This window comes from Corylus avellana, chromosome ca1 (assembly GCF_901000735.1).
Source record: "Corylus avellana chromosome ca1, CavTom2PMs-1.0".
Classification (NCBI taxonomy): domain Eukaryota; kingdom Viridiplantae; phylum Streptophyta; class Magnoliopsida; order Fagales; family Betulaceae; genus Corylus; species Corylus avellana.
The window spans coordinates 33934226-33957029 of NC_081541.1; the positions used below are offsets into that span (position 1 = coordinate 33934226).

A 22804-nucleotide genomic window follows, 5' to 3' on the forward strand; every position below is an offset into this window, starting at 1 on the left:
TGCAGAATTAGTTTGGAAACTTGTGGTTCTGTCAAGGACAATTCCGTGTTATCTATCAATTGATATGTTTTGCTTGTCCTTTTTTTTTTTGTTAAAAAATCTTTACGAAAACTTTACTTTTAACCCTATGAATTTTTACCGATTTTATAAATTTCTCCTGAACTTCTAAATTTTTTATTTTGAACTCTTAAACTTTGAATTACTCTCAATTAAGACCCTTCCGTCAATTTTAGCCATTAAAATTATAAAAAAAAAATACCAAAATATCTCTGATTTTTATTTTTTTAAATAAAAAAACGTTTTTGAAGTTATAATTTTATACAAAAGTCAGAGGTATAAACATCATATAATGTTTAAAATCTGACGGAGGGGTCCACATTGAGAGAAATTTAAAGTTCAGAGGTCCAAAGTGAGAGATTTTGAAGTTCAAGGGGTTTGTAAAGTCATGTGGAAGTTCAGATGACCAAAGTGAAGTTTTCCTAAAATTTTTATTTTGAAAAACTTGACTTACCCATAATAGCAATGACTTTTACAATAATTAACTACAAAAAAAAAAAATTCACATTCAACGACGTTTGGCTTAGTGTTGTTTCACCAAAACGACACAAGTAGGTGTCACTTTTTAAGTAAAATGGCACCTTGTTTTTGCATATCACCTTTCGTAAGGTGACATGCACTATTCAAACGTCACCTTTCAAAAGATGGCTAAAGAGACACCAAATAGAGTCGTATGTACAGTAAAACGGCTCAATTTTTGAATAAAAACCTTATGTTTAGAGTCTTTTACCAATAGTTGCTATTCAAACGTCACTAAATTAATAGTTACGATTTTTGGGCTTAAAACCTCCTTTCTCACTGATCACTACTTGTGAATATTTTTTTTGGTAGTGATTTTCAAAATTCAAAAGTTTGCAATATATGTGTCCAATGTATCAAACCCTTTCAATCACCTTATCCCCCTTAGAAAGTCTCTAATTGTTTGGAAAATCATGTAAGGAAGCATTTTTCTGTTTCTCTTTAGACAATTATTTTCATTTTACTTGAAATGATCGTATTCTATTTTTACTCAATCGGAGATAATTTTAAATAAGAGTCAGTACACGATAACTCAAGAGTCTCGAGTGGTTATGAAATTCATCATGAAAATCGTTTGAATCCATCCTAAAAATAGGGAGTTTCTCTTTTAAGAAAGATTATTCAATCAACGATAATATTCCTAACATATCTTTATATATATGCTACAATTCCTAATATTAAGATTACTGGATATCTTAAAACAGATAAAATAAGGACTCCTATTCTTAAGGGATTAGAGGTGCTTATTATATATTCCAAATATATGTTTCTAATTTTCCAACAAGGATTCTAATAAATACTCTTTTAAAAAGAAAAGGAAAGAAAAGAAATAGCAAAACATAACCAAATTCATGATGAAGAGAAGTACTCTGTCTTTTTGTCCTACATCGTCCCCCTCCTCAATCAATCTATCAGAACTCAGAAGTACCCTCAAAAACCTAAGCATATTTCTTATCCCTTCCCTAAATCAAGGAAAAGCTACCCTGCTCCCTAATTTTTCTATTTATTATTTTAATGCAAAAATTTATCTATCATCTCTCATCTTTTTTTGGAAGAGGAGTGATATATAAAACACCCTGCAGTACAGATTTTTATAAAATAAGATTAAATTTTTTTTGAAATGGTAAAATTTGTACAACTATTCACCTAGTGTGAACACTGTTCACTCACGCTAGGTATTCTATATTATCATTACTCTTTCATAAAATATAAAAAAGCTATCGTATAGTGTATTTGAATAAAAATAAAAAGTAGTTTAGTTATCTTGGGCCTTTTGCCGAAGGTACCTTCGAGTTTTTCAATGGGGTTGTGATTAGGGGTGAATCACCTTATTACATAAACTTTTAAAAATTAATCTTTACCCCCAAATATACTTTTTTAAAAAAAATTTCATGCACGAGTTGGGGGGAAGAGGAGTAATTATAGAAAGTCTACTTGTGTCCTACTAAGAATGATGTGGCTATTAAAATCACTATTTGATCAAAATTCAATAATAATCAATCACAATCTAATGGTGATTTTAATAACTACATAATTTTTAGTAGGACACGTATAATTACTCGGGGGAGGGGGATGGGCGGGGGACTTGTAATTTGGGGGACAATATTTTTTAAAAATTTTTACAAGTACTTTTTAAGCTATCGTATAGTATATTTGAATAAAAAAGTAAAAAGTAGTTTAATTATCCAACACTTTCTAATGTATAGCATGCATATAGTAGTTTAGTTATCCAACCAGTGGCAGAGCCACATGGTACCTTGGGGGTGCCAAGGATTTAAAATTTTTTTTTTTTTAAACCCCAAGGATTTAATTTTTTTTTTTTTTTTAAACCCATGGCACCCTCAAACTTAACACACATCACATGTTTGATGTAATATCTCAATGATGTGTAGTTGGTCAAATTTCTCTTGTTTTTCTTGGCGTGATTATGGTAAGAGACCGTAAAGTGCAGTTCTAGACACTTTTTTTTTTTTTTTTTTGTATTTCTATCTTTTTGATATAGTGTCGACATGTTACATTTCTAATATATCAATTTCAGCACATATTTATGAACTTTTATAGATATTTTTTCTGATATATATATTGTGTGAATTACCAAATTTTTAGGGTGAAAAAAATTTTTAGGACGCAAAAAAAAAATTTTAGCGGCACTCCAATATAAAGTAGCTGGCTCCGCCACTGTATCCAACCAACACTTTCTAGTATATAGCTGGTTCCGCCACTGTATCCAACCAACACTTTCTAATATATATATATATATATATATTCCAACACTTTCTAATGCCAAAAGAAGCTGTTGACTAGTAAACATGGCCCTCACTTTCCCTTCTAACAATTGGGAAGGCAAGATATGATCTTCGTTTTCATGTCCTTCAAATTTGCCACGTTAACATTAGCAGACATTAATAGTAGGTTGTCTACCATTTTATACATGGAATTCCCAAATAACTTTCTAATTATATGATCGCTTAAAACGAGATGTTTTTATCTAGGAAGACGTGTGAGGTAATACTTAACTTTTATTATAATTTATTTACAAAATGACTTGACATTTTATAATTGGTGAAACAATTATAAGCATATAATTAACAAGTCAATCATTAATTAATTAAATTAAAAAGTTTTTTTTTTTGCTTTTTTTTTTTTATTTTTTTATTGGCTGTTTTACCAGTTATAAACTGGCACCTCAATTTATAAAAAAATTTGGTACTCTTGGTAGTAATTTAGGTTGACAATTTTTGACACGACTTATAAATCTAACATAAAATTAGAGAGTCCGGATTGAAGAATATAATCAATTTGATTAAATGAGTCGGGTTATAGTTTTCCTATATACATATAGTCTAACTCTCATACTTCGACATGACTCAAACTCAACATGCAACATTTAAGGTTGACATTTTTTAACACAACTTACAAATTGACACGAAAGTATAAAATTATGGAATAAATGCAAAATTAGTCCATATGGTTGGCCAAAATTACAAATTACTCAATGTGGTATTAAAAAAATAATTTATAGGTCCATGTAGTTGTCCTAAATTACAAATCACTCAATGTGGTATAAAAAATAATTTATTGGTCTTCAAGGTAAATCAAAATAACAATTTACTCCCTTAAATCAATTTTCATTAAGTAACTTAACAAAATCCGTCACTTTGCCACGTCATACCTAATAAAAACGCGACACGTGTTATTATTAATTGATCATGACTTTAAAAAATGACAAATTAAGATTTTTTCACATCATTTTTTACCAAGCCAGCTAAGATTACACATCAACCCTCACTTCACGTCATACTACTACAGTAAATTAATATAATCTCTTATATCCCCAAAATTTTACCCCGTGCGTAATCTTCACTCATGTTCATCTTTCTCAGCCACTTCACAAAATGCGACCATTAAATTCTCGCAACTCAAATCATGGCAATGAAGATGAAAATGAGAGAGGGTTACGCATGGAGTAAAATTTTGAGAATATAAGAGATTAGGTTAATTTACTATAGTAGTATGATGTGACAAAGTAACGGATTCTATTAAGTTATTTAACATAAATTTATTTTAAGAAATAAACTGTTATTTTAGCCTATCTTGAGGATTTATAAATTATTTTTATATTACAGTGAGTGATTTGTAATTTATGCCAACTACATGAACCTATAAATTATATGTTATATCACAATGAGTGATTTGTAATTTAGACCAATTACATAAACTAATTTTACATTTATCCCTAAAATTCAAGGGTCTTACTATTTTTTCTTTTTTAATTTAATTTATTATTATTATTATTATTATTATTATTATTATTATTTTAAATGTTACTATTACTGGTTTAATTAACGTTAACACAAAAGCACTTGAGCAAGACATGACGATGAGAACTGAGAAGGGTACCAAAAACTGAAAAACCCAAACCCACCCCGTCGAGATCGGAAGAAGCGACACAGACGCGGCTCCTCCGGTGCAAGCAAAGGACGAATATATGTTAAAGCTGTCAGTTGTAGACTCCCAGTCCCAGTCACATTCACATAGCTGGTTTATCTAGAAAAGAAAAATATTGTACTATGTTTTAATTTGTAGAAAATACACTGTAGCTTTAGCTGCAGTAACTTTTACTCCTCCCCAAGATATCCACTATACTCCAAACAGAAGTTGTGGGATACATATGGGTACAACACACACACACATGACACACCCCACAATCCATTGGACTAGTATAATCATCATTATGTCCTTGAAACAATTTTTATATTTTTATTTTTATCTCTTTGTTACTTTCTCTTTCTTCTTCTTCTTCTTCTTCTCTCCTTCTTCTCCTTCTTTTATTTATTTTATAATATTCTATGGTTTTTTGTGCTGGGAAGAGCAGGACTGTTGTGAGGATATGTGGGATATATTTTAAATAATCCCATAATTGGTATGGCGGCGTTGCAGTTGTGCAATCTAGTTTTAGCTCTCTTGAGGTTGAGGAGATGTGAAATGGCTCTCAAATCTTTCAAAACTCAATACTAAGACAGCAAGGAAGAGGATGATGATGATGATGAGGTGCCAAGATTGTGGGAACCAAGCGAAGAAGGATTGTGTGTACATGAGGTGCAGGACTTGCTGCAAGAATAAAGGGTTTCAGTGTGAAACGCACGTGAAGAGCACATGGGTTCCTTTGTATAGGAGGTGCCAGAGGCAGCTACATCAGCAACATCAGCAACAGCTTGCATCTGTTCTTCCACAGCACCTTCAAGGACATCATAACCCTAAAAAAAGGCTCAGACAAATCCCCTCTTCAGGTTTACTTTTTCCCACACACCAAATCATTCGCTTCTGCTTAATGTGATTTTATGGGAACCCTAAACTTTCCTTTATCTACCCACTCTAATGTTAGAATCTAATTCTAAGAAACACATGATCTATACCACCTTTTTTTTTTTCTTCTTCTTTTACAATATTCATTTTGTTGGGGTTTTATATATATATATATATATATATATATATATATATATATGTGCAGGGTCAAAAGATCAGGGAAATCTTCCAGCTGAAGTGCGCACCATGGCGGCATTCTGCTGCATTAGAGTGAGTTCAATGGGGGATGAAGTTGATGAATATGCATATCAGACAAGTGTGAAGATTGGAGGGCATGTATTTAGAGGAATTCTGTACGATCAAGGCCCTGAGAGTCGTGACAATCCAGGTGAAGGCTCTTCTCTTGCACTTGAGCAGCCAAATCATGGCAATGCTGCTGCCCTAGCCCCTTCAGCTTCAACTTCAGCTAACGCACAACCATTGATTCTTCCTTCTCCATCTTCTCTCTTTCACTTTAATGCTTTCATGCCCGGTACGCAATTTCTTCCACGCCCAAAATCTTAGATCAAAGAGAAAACTGTAAGGAAATACTGTAGATAGCTCTTCCTTTTCTAGCTAGCTACCCAATAATTATCATGATTTTGAGAAACAAATTAAGTGGAGGAGGGGGATGAAATATAGTCATTCATGATCCCCTTAATTAATTCCCTCCTCGATCTCTTGTTCTATATATAGAAATAAATAGAAAGGAAAGCAAGGGAGCTTAATCTTGATCCTCCTGTTTTATTCAACTGAATTTAATTTCTTCTCTTTTGATAACAGATGGGTTATGCAATTTGTCTTCTGGTTTATTTCTAGGTATATTTTTTTGCTTAGCTTCTTGTTGTTTATGAAACTTAGAAGCAACCCTTTTCCGTTTTCCAGTTTCTTTGAGGGCTTGAAGCAGTATTCAGATGAACTACATTGATTTGAAGATTGTTTCTTTATTTATGGTACTTGTTCCACCCATGCATATATAGGCACCAAAAACTAAAATGTTCCTTAGAACACACATGAACATAATGCATGGAAGTGAGTAGATGCTGAATACCAGCTTCTTTAATTTGTTTATTTCAGCTGTCAACAGTCAAGATATATAGAAATGCTGAAAATGAGTTTGTTTTTCATTGGGATAGAGTTATCATTCACGCCTATAAAATTGTCATGTGTTCCTTAACTAACTCAGGGGAGAAATACATGTTTTTTTTTTTTTCTTGTTATAAAATTTTCTCCAATTTTTTTAATGCATGCTATTAAAAAAACACTAACTTCTCATATGCCCTGAAGCATGATAATTTTATAGATTGGATTGAAGAAATTTTTTTCAAATCAATTTGAACGGAAAATTTTGTCCTTTTCATTTGATGATGAATAAGTACAACTTGGTTTTTTAAAAAAATCTCGTACCTGTTACATGCATTTTCTAATAATTTAAATACAATTGATTGAATATAATACTTATTATTTTATTCAGGTTAAGAAGTTGAGGGGAATAACTCTGTTTATATAATTATATAGAAAGGACAGCCTAAGCCCTCAAGATGAATATTTTAAGAAGTAGACAAAAACAGGACTAGGTGCGCATCTTATGGATTTATATGACTTTTTATAAGAAAGTATATATATGAACCCCTTGCTTAATTAATCTTTTATGCTAAAGAGACATTGACACTAAGCCTAGGAAAAGATTGATACCCACAATGACACTATCTCGATCTGGAATAAATCCTTCGTACTTGAAAGATGAATTAGGTACAAAGTCATTGTATAGTGGTTTTTGTTCAGCATAAATGCATCTAGAATCGAACCCCTTAAGAATTAATCCATGTACAATGGAATCTCACTAGAGTTAGCTTCCAAGTGGCTTACTATATATATAGTCTTAGAAAATCTTTTATTCTGAGAGTTGGAGAAAAGATTTCCATAGGAATAATATATGAGTAATGCTATTCTTCACACTCATTTTATACTGGCTGACGTTACTTGTTTTAAGTGACTGACATGAGAAGCTACTTGCAAACATGTCATGTTAGCCAATATGAATTGAGTGTGATAAATAATGGCTATATATATATACATATAGCCACACTGGATCGATGGAGAAAAGGAAATGTAAGGTGGGGGCAATCCATATCTCTTTAGAACATGTGGGTAGTGATGTTTTTAGGTTAAAATGTATTAACAAACCTTGCCCAGAAAGCATATATAGCATGCATTGAAATGCTGCATACATTGTACACTGACCCAAAGGAGGTGAAAGATGGTGCTTCATTATGAATATATCAGTAAATGGCAAGGAAGAAAATGTTAACAGTATTAAATTTAAATGATATGGTCTATCTTTTTTTATCCGTTTAAGTTTGGGATAAGTAGTTAAGTCTTACTCATTGAATGGGAACTTTGAGCTACATGTGAGGAGGAGTACTTGTACTGTTTAATTTAAATGATTTAAGTCTAAGAAATATTTTCTACCGATTTAAACTTTTGAGATTAGTGATGATTTAATAAAAAAAAAAGATCAATGCTTTTAGTAGGTTTTTAAGATTCGATTTCAATCTTAATAAGGAAAAAGTAAAATGTAATGCCTTCTCTATGGATGTTTGGTTGCAATTGTTCAAAACATGCATATATATGTTTGATAGTTGTTGTTTTTCAGCTGTCAGGTACATTAACTTGTGTCCAGGCCCCGGCTTGTTTATGCTTTAAACTTATTGCCCAGCTATTTCGTTAAAAGATAAACATAGAAATAATTTTGGCCAGAAATAAGATGAAACAAAGAATATTCATTTCTTTGTTGGACATTGAGCACCAATATTGAAAACTTAATGTGGTCCAAAGAAGATGCCTTGGCATTTCAACCAATTATGCATGGTTTGACCTTTAAAACCTTAATGAAGGGCATAGTATTTAAAACTTAAATAAGGGCTTTATTTTTTGAATTAGAAATGCATGTCCTAAGGATAAATTCCAAATTAATCAAATGAAAACTTAGGGGTAACTTAAATATGGTTTTTCCCTTAAAAATAAACATAAACATGATTTCATTTGTTGTATGTAATTTTTTTGGGTTAGATAATGAATGCAGGTTCAACATTCTCTAGATTTCTTAGGGTATTTTATGGTAGGGATCTTAAATTTTTTACTGTATATTTATTTAAATGATTTATTTTGTGTCATCAATGAATTAATGAAAAGTGAAGTTGGTAAATGATGAGATGTCAAAACTGAACTATTTAACTAGGAATAATGGTAATTAAGATATTAAGAATGCTCAACCATATAATTAATTATAGTAAGATCTAAAACTAGAGAATTAATCCTGATTCAGTGTAAAATTGAAAATTGAAAATAATAAAATATAAGGTTGTGATTGCTTACATAAAGTTATGACTAGTTTCTTTTTTATTCCATAAGTGTACATTTTTGCACTTAGTTATTTTGAGATGAATCTGTCATTTACGATCTAAGTTTCACACCCATTTATCACATTCATTTCATGTTAACTAACGTTGCATGTTTTAAGTGACTCTTTATTTTTTAAGGCTAACATGAAAAGTCACTTAAAAGACGTCAATTCATCAGCCTGTGTGAAGTGATCAGTGTGATAAATGAGTATGAAGAGTAACATTAATGTTCAATGGTAATTTTTTAGTAGATAGGATGCAATAAAAGCTAGCTTTTTGGCAAAATTCACAAAAGTTTGACCATTGCATGTTTCACTGAGTTTTCTGCATGTTCGAATTAATTAAGTGAAGGATTATGATCCATTGGTTTCGTGACTAATATGGCTATCACTCTTATGTAAATTTCAAACCCTTGCTGAGAATGAAAAAGACAAAATTGTAAATGTCATCGAAGAGACGTGTTTCAATCCCAACAGATTCAGTTTCAATTGAAAATCTATCGTTAAATCTCTCTCTCTCTATATATATATCCATTTTCTTACTCATTTGAAGATTGCAGGATTTTACAGGTAACCAAAAGTTTGGCTACAGACTATCATCAACTCACGTTTGAATGGCCTTCATGTTAAAGTCGTATATAATGTTTTTTTAATCAATTAATGCACAAGGCCAATTGGTTTTATATATATATATATATATGATTCTCATTCTATATAGAGAATATGATAGTAATGTGCCAAAGGCATGCTTTATGCGGGGGAATCTGTTTGAAAGGAATATAAGAATATCATAAAAGTCCATATATACGTCGCCATGTGTTTCCTCATTTGGTTGAGTTGCACAAAAGGCACTTCTTGCATCATGATTTATTTTGAGTTGGAATTTTGTTTTTGTTAATTATACTTTATTTTAATTAAATATTTTACGTGTTTAGCTTTATTTATTAAGAAATTGTTAGAATAATGGAGAGATGTAGAAGAACGGAAGCACACAATAGACTACATTGTATTGATATTCTGTTATATTGATAATGAATACAAAAGCCTCTATTTATAGAGTGTTATAAATATTAAATAAATAATTTTTTTTTTTTATCAATTTAAGTTTTTTGAAATAATTTGTGATTAACACGTGGAGTCGGCATAAATCTATTTTTTTTCATACAAATTAGCCGTAAGTGGAGTCGGCAGAAATCTATTTTTTCATACAAATTAATCATGAATCATGAATAATGGGCGACTTTTAGATCATAGTTGCCCGAATAATTCCGAGTTACTTTATTGAGCCAACTTTTGATCTTATTTTCTAATTAGGCATCCAATTAATTTAATTCAATAGATACAATGAATGAGGATGTGGAAAAGTGATAGATATTATTAATATCTAAGATACATGGGTCGGTGCAACTTGCATGATTTAGAGCCACAGACGACCTCTGCTTCATTGTAGCATCAACAAGTAGCCGTACGTGAATAGCAATATTGTAAATTACTAACGTATTAAAATAAACTGTACTTGTGCATGCTCTCTTTTTGGGATGCTATTAAGGTTATTATAAGTACCATTTTATAAATTGAGTTAATAATTTATATGGCATTTATCACGTTAGCCATTAAAATGTCGATTGTCACATAGTAATTTATATGACACTTATCATGCATATAAATTGATGTGGCAAACTAACCCTTTATGTGGTGCTTATCATGTAAGCCATAAGTATTGTCCACCATGCTTGAAAAATTATTGGAAAGAAAAGAAAAATAATAATATTTAAAGAAAATATAGAAGAAAATAGATAATCATTTTGAATAATATATTGAAAAAAGTAAGTTGGTAAAGTACAAAATGTTTTTTTTTTTTTTTTTTTTTAAAAATAAATAAATAAAGGAAAATATAAAATTTTTGTAGAGTGTGTATTGATGAAAAAGTAAGTGGCTAAAGTTGAAGAGTTAAAATAAAGAACTTTGTTGGAGATTCTAAGAGCATGTTCAATATCTTCATTTTCACCTCCTTTTACAAGCCCAATCATTCTAATATTATAGAAAGCGTAAAGGAAAATGTTATAAATCTCTTTTTATCCCAGTTTGTCGATGTAATATTGTCAATTAGCTCATGTTTTTTTTAAAAAAGATTCAAAGGCTAATTAATACTGTCATATTAACAAAATGTGATAAAAGTATAATGTATAACATTATTCAAGTGCAAATAATAACCCATCAACAACCATGTTCGTACGCAAATCATAACTCTATGATCATGCAACTACAACCTAAGTTTATCCCAAATGACTTATCAACTGTCACACGTGATCGGTTTTTACTCCGACTCATTTTATCATAATGATACGTATTTTTACTTTTTAGAGCATATAATTCATACCTGTTTTAGTAAAGCAAGAGAGTTAAAAATACATGTGAGAATCACATTAATACATTAAATTAAAAAAATCCCTCTAAAAATCCAACCCTTTTAAGGGCCAAGCAAGCGCAGTCAAATATCCATTTTCACCTCCGAAGAAAAAAGCCCAACCTACCAACTTGACAAAAAGCCTCCTTCAACGACTAGCCCATAGTAATCTGGCGGGAAATTCACAACTCCTTCCCGCCATATCCAACTCCACCAATAATTTTCTGCTCCTCTCGAGTCTCGACCCCGAATCCCCACTGCCATCTCTCTCCCTCTCTCACACTCTCTCTATCAATGGCTTCCGATTCCTCTCCCGCCAACTTTGTCAACGGTCAGTCTCTCTCTCTATGGATGTGTGTGTATGTGTGTTTGTATCATTGTATGTATATCTGATTTGATGAAAAATGTTCACAGGAGCGTCCTCTCCCGATGACTCAAACTCTAGCCCGATCGGCAACACGTTTTCGTCCCCCGGAGATGCGGCGAGACGGCGGAGTCGGCGCAGATCCACTACGCCCTCGGCGTACACGACCCCTCCCCCGCCGCCGCCGCACCAATCCCGATTCGCCGCGTCAGACGCAAACCCAGCCCTAACCCCGACCCCGTCTTCGCGCCGTGGCCGCGGGCGGAGAGCGCCCTCGACGACGCCGATTGCGACCACACCCTCGTCCACCGACGACGCCGCGGCTTCCTCCGAGGGCGGAGACGGCTACGACGCCGACGACGCGCGGCCGACCTTCGTGTGGGGCACGAACATAAGTGTCGAGGACGTTAACGAGGCGATATATCGCTTCTTAAAGCATTTCCGGGAGAGTTCGTCTGTGTCGGAGGACGATGGGTTGCTTATGGAAGGGAAATATGAGACGGCGATTAAGAGGGTCCTCGAAGTCGAGGGAGATTCGCTTGATGTCGATGCGCAGGATGTGTTTGGTTATGATCCTGACTTGTACACCAAGATGGTAAGGTACCCTCTTGAGGTCCTTGCGATTTTCGACATTGTTTTGATGAACATGGTGGGCCGAATTAACCCCTTGTTCGAGAGGCACATTCAAACTCGGATTTTCAATCTCAAGAGCTCAACTTCAATGAGAAATCTCAACCCATCTGGTTAGTTTCTTTCTTGGTCTTATATTTTAATCCAATTTAGGACTTATTGGGTTTGAGATTTTGACTGATTTGGGCATGTGTTTTGGTTAGATATCGAGAGGATGGTATCATTGAAGGGAATGATTATTCGGTGTAGCTCGATTATACCCGAGATCAGGGAAGCGCTATTTAGGTGTCTTGTGTGTGGATACTATTCTGATCCTGTTGTGATAAATAGAGGTAATTGGATCGCTTATGTTCTGTTTATTGGTCTAATTGTGTCATATAGGTTTGGTTATACGAGTTTCTTTGTTTTTTGTTGACTATTTGAGTGCTATCAGGACAAATTACTGAACCTAGGGTGTGCTTAAAGGAGGAGTGTCAGGCTAGGAACTCCATGACACTGGTTCACAACAGATGCAGGTATTTTATAGGTTGATTTTGATCTTATTGAGTTTTTTGCCTGAAGTATGTGATGAACTTGCTATGATATTAAGAGAATGTAAGAAAATTTGAATGATGTTCTAACAAATTCACACTGATTTTATCTGCTGATATCTGTACTTGATAGAACATTCTTTGTATCACTACCAATCCCAAAAGCTTAAAAACTTAAGCTGGTAATAAATGATGAATTTAATCAGTTAATTAATATTTTAACATGTTTCACCTTAAATTTGAAATACATGGCAACAAGTTCCTTTTGCATTGTTGCTTGCTAGCAATATAGCTTGAATATATGGAATCCATGACAACAAACAAATGAAAGGAAAATGTAGACTATCTTATATTATTTGAAGTTTTAATTAGTCTGAGCCTCTTGGAAGTCCCACTTGTCCAAACTGTGTAGGTCTTCCCCTTTGTTCTCAAGAATTAAGTTTTTCAAACCTCTTTTCGGAAATACATTTTTGGTGCAATGCATGGTTATGATTTCTTATATACAAGATTGGGTTCTATATACCTTTGTGTTATGTTTTTCTATTTCTTTTTAAATTTTTAGATGGTCCTACTTAATTATACTACCCTTGATATGAATAATTAATTTTTAAGTGGCGGTGATCTAAATGATGGGAATTGATTAATTGTAAGGGTTCTAGCCCATGTGAAGATGAAGATCAAATCCTTGTTATAAGTTGTAATAGTGGCTGAATAGAGTCCACATTTGAAACCCCTTCATTCTAATTTTAGGAATCTCGTGTCAGGTCAGTGGTGGGAAAACACCTTAAACTGCATTCTAGTTGATCAATGAAGCGAAAGCAAACAAGTATCAGTAACTAGAGAAACAAACCTTATTAAGATAGATTGACTTGATTATAAATGGGTTTCATGGGCTTCGTACTTCAATACTTGATTGTTTCAATCACTATAATATCATTATCAACTGGTCCTGCTTCCAATATCAGGTTTACTGATAAGCAGATTGTGAGGCTCCAGGAGACACCTGATGAGATCCCTGAAGGAGGGACACCACACACAGTTAGCTTGTTGATGCATGATAAGCTGGTGGATGCTGGGAAGCCAGGTGACAGAATTGAGGTAAGACCATACTGTAACATGTTGATCCCAAAGAGGATCCTGACATTTTTTTATTTTTTATTTTTATTTTTTTATATCTAATGAATGATTTCCTCTCTTTGCATTAGGTTACTGGGATTTATAGGGCTATGACCGTTAGAGTTGGACCAACACAGAGGACTGTAAAATCATTATTTAAGGCATGTGTGCTATCTCGACCTCCATTTGATTTAGTGCTTTTCAATGGTGATTTTGTTTAATGAAATGATCCTTTTCTTTTGATTGCAGACTTACATTGATTGTCTTCATATGAAGAAATCTGACAAGTCAAGAATGGTGGCAGACGATCACATGGATATCGAGAATCCCCCAAGTAGAACAGAAGATATCCCCTTTGATGAAGAGAAGGTATATCATTTTTCTCATCTGAAAAAGGTTTCATATTTATTGTCTTTTTTTGTTGACATCCTTGTTTGGATTGCAGGTTGAGCAATTGAAAGAGCTGTCGAAACTTCCTGATATATATGACAGACTAACAAGGTCATTGGCACCAAACATCTGGGAGCTAGATGATGTGAAGAAAGGCCTCCTCTGCCAGGTAATCCTATGGTTTGATTCGTTGATGACAAATTGCTAGTTCATAGATAAAGTAATTTTGTAATCTTTTAATAACAAGCGATTTTTGTGCAGCTTTTTGGTGGAAATGCTTTGAAGTTGCCATCTGGTGCTAGCTTCCGTGGGGATATCAATATCCTTCTTGTTGGTGATCCAGGAACCAGCAAGTCCCAGCTTCTTCAATACATACACAAGCTTTCGCCCCGTGGCATTTACACCAGTGGAAGGGGGAGCTCTGCTGTTGGCTTGACTGCTTATGTTACCAAAGATCCTGAAACAGGGGAAACTGTATGATCCTGTTTTATGTGATTTTTAAGCTAGTTCCCAGAAATACGTGAAATCATAGAATTTTTTATTTTTTATTTTTTGTTTAGGTTCTGGAGAGTGGAGCCTTAGTTTTAAGTGACAGAGGCATCTGCTGCATTGATGAATTTGATAAAATGTCTGAAAATGCGAGGAGCATGTTGCATGAGGTTGGTTGTATTAGCCTTTTCCATTCAATTATAAGAACATTTTCTTCATAATCATGTAAAAAAAGTTTGTCCTGCCAGAATATTATTGGAGATGAGAACATTTACAATAATATTGCAGCTTATCACTTGGGATTTAGTTCCCAACTTTTGAGAGTTTAATTCCCTTTTTCTTTGAACATATGATTTCATTTACTTTTGACAGAAATGGGTAATTCCCGGGAATGGGATTCCAGCACTTCAATTTTTCATCCATGCACTATCTTACTTCTGTACTTCTTGCATTCACTTGGTCTTTAACTTTACTCTAATTCTCCCAGGTTATGGAACAACAAACTGTTTCAATAGCTAAGGCAGGAATTATTGCTTCCCTTAATGCTAGGACTTCAGTATTGGCTTGTGCAAATCCAAGTGGTTCACGCTATAATCCTCGCTTGTCTGTGATTGATAACATACACCTTCCTCCTACTTTATTGTCCAGGTAAGAAGATACTGTCCTTATGCTATGCAACTAGAACAATGGCGTAGGTATGGGGTTTCCAATACTTGGAATCTAGAGAACCCAAAATAGTTTATTATTATGGCATTGCCTGCATGTCTAATTTGAGGGAATGTGTCGTTTCTGTCATAAATAATGTGTATTATTTGGTTTGTTACACAGAATAAACTCTAAACCCATAAATTCCATACCCATGACTGTTTAAGCCCCAAACTTCCAGTTTGAAAGGAACGGTAGCTCATTATAGTGCCGAATATCAACTACAGTTCTTTTTTGATGCCTTTCTCAGGTTCGATTTGATTTACTTAATTCTTGATAAGGCTGATGAGCAGACAGACAGGCGCCTTGCCAAGCATATTGTTTCATTACACTTTGAGAATCCTGAGGTCTGACAAACTTCTCTTTTTTAGGGATCAATTTTCACTGGTTTTCTTCTTCATCTACGAAATTCCATGTCTTTATTTGCAGAGTGCAGAGCAGGATGTCTTGGACCTTTCTACCTTAATTGCGTATTTGAGCTATGCCCGTAGGCATATTCACCCAGAGTTATCTGATGAAGCTGCTGAAGAGTTGACTAGAGGGTATGTTGAGATGAGGAGGAGAGGAAATTTCCCAGGAAGTAGTAAGAAGGTAAGAAGTTCTGACCTTGTCCTACTGGGATTCTCTTCATGTTTACTTGTTCTATTGAATTTTAAATTAAACCTTCTTATATTCTGTAATTATTTTCTCCATACCCAGACAAGTGAAATTGCTCATGATTCTATATATAGCAGGACATGACCAGAAGTTGGTGTGTACTGAATGATTTGACATATGATCAAATATAGCACTGAAGAGCATGATTTGTCTCCTTTTTCCCATCATGCAGTGCCTTTTCTCTACATATGAGTTTACTGGGGAATAAGTCTTACTTATTCAGAAAATCCTTCAAAATTTCAGTTCTTGTTCTTGACACTGATGCTTTTCCACCTGCTTCTGATACCAGAAATAACTATTGATTTTAAAAATTGTTTTTATTTTTCCCATATGTTCCTGAATTGGACAAATTCAACAGGTGATAACAGCAACGCCTAGGCAGATCGAGAGTTTGATACGCCTTAGTGAAGCCCTTGCTCGAATTCGCTTCTCTGAATTGGTTAGTAATGCTTGCTTTGTGTCTTAGCTATGTATTAATTGGAACATTGTGATTAGAATTCATAGATTTTATACATGCAGGTTGAAAAGCGTGATGTAATGGAGGCATTTCGGCTTCTGGAAGTTGCAATGCAACAGTCAGCAACAGATCACGCTACTGGTAGTTCTTCAGTGGCACTTGCATCCTGTTCCACCTGATTACAAGTACCACCCAGACAAATGAGATCTAATGTTGTGTTTCTGAAATTTTTTCTTTTTAGGAACTATTGACATGGATCTTATCACTACTGGAGTTTCGGCAAGTGAAAGGATGAGACGGGAGAGTTTATTATCCGCAATCCGCAACATAGTTATGGAGAAGATGCAACTTGGGGGACCCTCAATGCGCTTGTTGGAGGTTTGTCAAATTATAAGATATAAAATCATTTGTTTTTTTATATACTTGATCATAACCACCACCTAAATGCGCTTAATTTGTTCTGTAGTTGCTTGATGAGTTGAAAAGGCAGAGCTCTGGTGGTGAAATACACCTTAATGATGTAAGTCTACAGCTCTGTCTCCCTCTCTCTCTCTCTCTCTCCACACACATCCGCCCACACTTGAGACAGTTTTGAGTGAATGCTGTTTAATCTTCAGGTGAGGAATGCAGTTTCGACTCTTGCAAGCGAGGGATTTGTAGCTGCCCATGGTGACAGTATGAAAAGAATATGATGGGACAGGAAGGAACCATGAGGGAAGAAATGGAGCTGGTTTTTGTGGTTGATATGCCATAGCTACAATATCCAAGCTGGTTTTTATTCAATATCCAAATCCCACCTATTTGGCTAAGCATGGAGTGCAGTGAGATAAAAGTTTCCAAAGTTCGGGTGGATGCTTGTAAATTGCTTTCTGTAGTTCCAATCCTTTTAGTTGAACGTACAAATGTTTAGTATTAGTAAATTATCATTACAGGTCAATGATTTTGTAGCGGGGTTCTTATCTACCGAGCCATATTTCGAAACTATAGATCGACCGAGTTAACAGTTTGAGATGAAGAATCAATGAAAATATAGCTGTTTTCTAGCCGTTTGATGGGATTCAAATGCCATTCAAGAAGTCTCTTAAGTGGGATATGATTGTTGGATTAAATCGATTTGGACCGTTGAAATGAGTCCAAAATCCATATAGTCATCTCCAAATCCAAAGGACGGTTAATATTAATAGGAGTAAAGATTTTTATTTTGGGAGTGTAAAAGATAAACACGGCATGGCATATAATAACGATGGTCCCATCTACCTCGTATCTATCTGCTTCTTTTAGACTCTGCGGTAGGCCTCAACTTCTGCGAAATTTCATGCTGTCACATATGCCCAATCCACAAACGACAGCTTAATATCTCTAATGTTTTGCCTCGTAAAGGGGCATCAACCCGTGCAATCAACCCCTGCAACCAAACAGAGGCAGTGACGAAATTAGTCACGGACATTACGAGAAAGGAAAAGCTTTTACCATAAATTAAGTGTTACATGAAAACTTTATGTGAAAATTTAATCTACATCATAAAATAGTTTTTCTCCATTTCAAGTCCAATTCCTCCCGACAACTTATATTTATCATATACTATATTACGAGTAATGCTAGGTATTCATCTCTAATCTCATTTTCATATCATTGAGTTAATGTAGTAGTGTCCATTAATTCTTGAATATTTTTTCCTTTTTCAATAAATGCTGATTTAATGATGGTTAGACATTGCTACATCAGTCTAATAATATATAGAGAAATGGTAGGTGTTAATAAGTTTTTCATATTTGGTCTATATTCCATTATAATTAACCATTGGGTTTGTAAACTTATGTAAATTTCACAAAAGTCAATGGTGAACCTCACATATCTAATGGTTAATTGTAAGAGAATATAAGCAAAATATAAAAAACTTATTGACTCATAACATTTTTTTAATATATAAGGGATAGGAGAGATGATTATTTATTATTTATTATTATTATTATATTATAAAAACGCCACAGATCTCAATTTATAATAATCAATAACCTTTAAAAAAAATGTAAGGTATTCTACATGATTAAGATAAAATGAACATAAAAATTTTGTCGTTAGAGCAACTCACTCATGTGACCGGTAATCTTATATTGTCCAAACAAGGCTCCTCCTCCTCTACGCCCGCGTCCAGCAATTACCAGTAAATTTAATCGAATACGTAATTCCAGAGAGAGAACACCCCCTGAAATACGATATAACGTAGAGGGACGTGGAAGCCTGTGGTGCTAAAGCATCAAACAACTCCACCTCACTTCTCCTTCACACTGAGATCGTTCTCTGTCACTGCGTGTGTCTCTGCGAGAGATAGAGAGAGAGAGAAATGGGAGAGGTTCGCGGAGGGTGGATCCCGCCGATGTACCTGTTAAGGTCGGAGGCGATGCAGCTGGTGCAGCTCATCATCCCCATGGAGTCCGCTCACGTCACCGTCTCCTACATCGGCGACCTCGGCCTCATCCAATTCAAAGACGTCCGTACACACGCTCTCTCTGTCTCTCTCTCTCTCGTTATGGATTTTCATTTTGCGTGCTGATTTTCGGCTCGGACAAACCCTAGTTTGCTTCTGCATATGAGTATTATCTGTAATTGAGTTCCGATCGGCAGTGGCATTTTGATGTTAGGGTTTTGCTAAGTTTTTATTCGATTTTGAATTGTTTTGAGCATGAATGGTTGTTGATTGATCAAGGACTGAGGCTTGATTTGCGGAATGGTGTACGAATTTGATGAGTTAACTAGCGTAATTTAGAGAGAAATTCACTTTTTATATTCAATTTTGTGTGGATCTAAGAAAAGGTTCATGCTTGAAATTGATTAATGATGCTGTTGCCAGGCGTTATAATACATTTTGCAGCGCCAAAAATGGAGTGCTTATTGTGTCACTGGGTTATACATTTCCAATTATACGGTTTTGAGTTCTGAGAAATACGACGCTGAGCTATCAATTAGGTGAAACAGAGAATCGATGTTGTTTGAGCTTATCAAGGATGAGTTTAGAAGTCCTAGCAAATGATATAAAAGTAGTTAAAGAAAGATGGACGAATTACTTTGTTTATTCATGTCAAAACATACATACATATATATATGATCACGACATATAGGCAAGTTGCTTTGAGAATTTTCCAGTTTTTTATATTCCCCACACTTAATGCTTCTGATGTGTCAATTCTTTCAGCTCAACGCGGACAAGAGCCCCTTTCTGCGGACTTATGCTGCTCAGGTATATGTATATATATATTCTACATAAGCTACCACATTATCTACTTTCACCATGAGTATCATCCTCATATTGTTTTCTTCTGTACATATCGCTCCATGCTGGAATTTAAGTTATAAGGCATGGGAAAAATTGAATTAGGGTGCGTTTGGGAGTGCGTTTTTTAAAAAATAATCTGCGATTTTAAACCAAATCGCAACTTTAAGGTGTTTGGGATTGCGATTTTAAAAACGTAAATTTTAAAATCGCAAAAAAATCTGCGATTTCCATAAGCTGATTAGAGGGTGCTTATTTGAAAAAGTACGAATTTAAAACAAAATCACGATTTCTATTAAAAAGATATTTGGCGCAATAGTTACCTTTTTTAGAACGAGAATGAAAAAAATACCAAGAATACCCACCTAAAATATATTAAAACCCTTATTTTCTCTTTTTTTTTTTTTTTTTTCTTCATCCTCTCTGTCTTGTTCATCCATATTGGTAATTTGGCCATGAAACCGCAGTTATGTGCTAATGTTATCCAAACACTCAATTGATAAAAAAAAGTACTTTTTAGTATGTTTTACCAAACACTTGTGCGATTTTAAAAAGTAGCGATTTTAAAAACGTAATTTTTAAAAACGCAATTTTTGAAATCGCACTCCCAAACGGGCCCTTAAACTAGAGCTTTGCAGTGGGTTCTTGTTCTTATTTATATACGTTGTGCTGGAGTATGTCTCTGTAATTTCCCCAGAACTGTTGTTTACAGTGTGGTATTGTGCATTTCATGAAACCCCCAACACCCCACCCCATGCCCTCCCTCTTTCCCTCCCTCCTTTAAAAAAAAACAATTCTTTGAAAAAAGATAAACTCAGTATTTGTGGTAACTTAGGTAATATGTTTGCTAGTCTTGCTGTCTTGCCATAGTGTTGGTTATTTTTGTGGGTAGGAAGATAGGGCATTTGATGAAATAAATACTTGATTCGACTCTGATGATCTGCTTCCTGGTGAAAGTCATACATATCGGGCATTTTCAGTGATTCCTTTAACTGACACTAACAGAGATTGAAAAGCTTCAGCTTCATCTTTGCTATTGGGATTAATCATAATCATTAATTCTTTTGTTTGTAGCAGTCTGTGCCTTGATAGATGATAATGGAAGTGTAATAAAATACATCTACTAGCCTCCTCTTTTGCCAAATTCATGAATCTTTTAAGATGCACTTACATCCTGTAGCTAGATACAGAATTTGTAGGATTTTTATATTTATTGGTTTTAATTTTTAATTTTTAAGGATGTTGACCTTATCTTTTCAAACGTGATTTGTGGTCACTATATTTTACTAATTCATTTTGCATGTGAAGATAAAAAAATGTGCGGAGATGGCACGCAAATTACGTTTTTTCAAGGAACAAATGCTCAAGGCAGGGTTTTCTCCAAAAAAGTCTGCAACACAAGTTGATATCAATGTGGATGATTTAGAGGTATACTAATATTTTCAATATCTGACTAAACATGCTTTTACTATAGTGTTTAACCCCCTTTTTTGTATGTGTGCTAGGTAAAACTTGGTGAACTTGAGGCTGAGCTGATTGAAATAAATGCAAATGGTGAGAAGTTGCAACGTGCTTATAATGAGCTAGTAGAATATACGCTTGTTCTGCAGAAGGTACAGTTTCTTTTGCTCCATTATCAGTATGTTAAGATGGCAACTCTATTTCCTTATACTGTATCTTATGGAGCATTATGCTCCAATATAGGTATTATTGATCTGTAGTAAAAAGATAAATTTAGTAATGAGGATGAACATAGTATGATGAGAATTCCTCACCAAGGCAAGGAGAAAAGAAAGATACAATGTGTTAAATGGTTTCTGAATCAATAACAGAAATGGCTTAATGCACTCTCTGATCTACAATAGTTGCTTGTCTGATAAATTGTTGAGCAACTTATTCAAGCAACATAGTCCAATGGCCTTTGGGCCAAATGGCTGGTTTGTGAGTTATACGAACCTTGCCTACAAAAATGAAAAAGAAAAAGAAAAGAAGAAAGCTATTCAAGCAGCATACTTCACTCCTGTAATTATCACTGATTGACCCATGGCACAAGACATCCATTGTGTACAGATCCCACCACTTCATGGACTGCAATTAAGAAAAAGAATAAACAAAGGAGTATATAAGTATACTTTATACTATAAGTTATTGTAATCATGTTGGTCTAGTGACCATCCAGTTGCCATGCATACCCTGATTTAGGTGCTTGAAGCTCTTGAGTCTTATGTTTTTAGATGTCCTCAACATTAAACACTATTTAAGAGTGTTATTTGTCAATAAGTAATTTTCATTCAAATGCCAATTAATAAGCACAATTTTATGGTGGTTGATAGAGCTTGTTCAGTGGAGTGAAACTACTAAAATCTCCACACTAATTTCTATAATGGGGTTGTCTAGAGCTTGGAAAGTGGAGTCTAAGGAGTTTGTGATGATCGTGAAGGATGGAGATACGGTGTTGAAACTGCAAGAGCGATGTAGAGGTAAGACGCGTTCGTTACGGCTGAATTGGAAAGAAGCGGTCTGGCTATTGAATATCTTTGATGAGCTGATGGCGGTGGTTTTTTGGGACGATTCTACTCGTAGTTTTCCACGTACGTTAGCCCAGAAATGTTTCAATAGGCATGGGAACTTTCTGGTTTTAGAGGAGCTGGATGGAAGAGAGAGGAGAGGCAGAGTAATGGTGCCAGAGGGTAGGCACAGGAAGGGTTGGGATCAGTTTCAGTCAGAGTTGCGAATTGCCATTGATTTTGCTCAACCATACGTTGGGGAAATAAGGAAGGTAGTGACAGGGAAACAGAGAAGGAGCTTTTCAGAGGTCTTGCTTTCATCTTCTAAGCAGGTAGAGGAACCGTTTGGGTCTTATGCAGAACCGGTTGCGAGAGTTCCCAAATGGATGTTAAGAGGTAATGCAGAGACCAGCAAATTGTCTGGGCCAAGTTCTCTTGCTGAATGCTATGCTGGTCG

The 22804-nt window shown here is 34.6% G+C and overlaps 3 protein-coding genes across 3 annotated transcripts in view; all 3 read left to right on the top strand.

Annotated features, from left to right (window-relative positions):
* Window positions 1-4847: 4847 nt before the first annotated feature.
* Window positions 4848-6155, top strand: LOC132179693 (protein SHI RELATED SEQUENCE 3). The gene is made up of 2 exons (XM_059592455.1): window positions 4848-5366; window positions 5588-6155. Exons 1-2 carry the CDS (start codon window positions 5111-5113, stop codon window positions 5944-5946), a joined length of 615 nt encoding a protein of 204 aa, XP_059448438.1. The 5' UTR covers window positions 4848-5110; the 3' UTR covers window positions 5947-6155.
* Window positions 6156-11417: 5262 nt separating this feature from the next.
* On the top strand, window positions 11418-17626 carry LOC132179702 (DNA replication licensing factor MCM4). The gene is made up of 18 exons (XM_059592466.1): window positions 11418-11562; window positions 11646-12338; window positions 12429-12557; window positions 12659-12740; window positions 13721-13853; window positions 13961-14032; window positions 14121-14240; window positions 14317-14430; window positions 14523-14735; window positions 14822-14920; window positions 15238-15398; window positions 15706-15802; window positions 15885-16046; window positions 16471-16551; window positions 16632-16710; window positions 16811-16947; window positions 17036-17089; window positions 17187-17626. The coding sequence occupies exons 1-18, from the start codon at window positions 11526-11528 to the stop codon at window positions 17259-17261; spliced, it is 2538 nt and encodes an 845-aa protein (XP_059448449.1). The 5' UTR covers window positions 11418-11525; the 3' UTR covers window positions 17262-17626.
* Window positions 17627-18732: 1106 nt separating this feature from the next.
* The window catches only part of LOC132168242 (V-type proton ATPase subunit a3-like), a 17498-nt gene continuing 13426 nt past the window's right edge, over window positions 18733-22804 (top strand). Inside the window, exons 1-4 of the mRNA XM_059579368.1 lie at window positions 18733-19060; window positions 19763-19807; window positions 21149-21268; window positions 21346-21453. Of these exons, the coding sequence (XP_059435351.1) occupies window positions 18914-19060; window positions 19763-19807; window positions 21149-21268; window positions 21346-21453 (420 nt within the window). The 5' untranslated portion in view covers window positions 18733-18913. The remainder of the gene's footprint in view (window positions 19061-19762; window positions 19808-21148; window positions 21269-21345; window positions 21454-22804) is intronic.

Coding starts and splice junctions, on each gene's coding strand:
- LOC132179702 (XM_059592466.1), top strand. CDS start 11,526: ATGGCTTCCGATTCCTCTCCCGCCAACTTTGTCAACG. Junction 14,241..14,316: donor TCCCCTTTGATGAAGAGAAG/GTATATCATTTT, acceptor TTTGGATTGCAG/GTTGAGCAATTGAAAGAGCT. Junction 15,399..15,705: donor CCTCCTACTTTATTGTCCAG/GTAAGAAGATAC, acceptor TGCCTTTCTCAG/GTTCGATTTGATTTACTTAA.
- LOC132179693 (XM_059592455.1), top strand. CDS start 5,111: ATGATGATGATGATGAGGTGCCAAGATTGTGGGAACCAAGCGAAGAAG. Junction 5,367..5,587: donor CAGACAAATCCCCTCTTCAG/GTTTACTTTTTC, acceptor ATATATGTGCAG/GGTCAAAAGATCAGGGAAAT.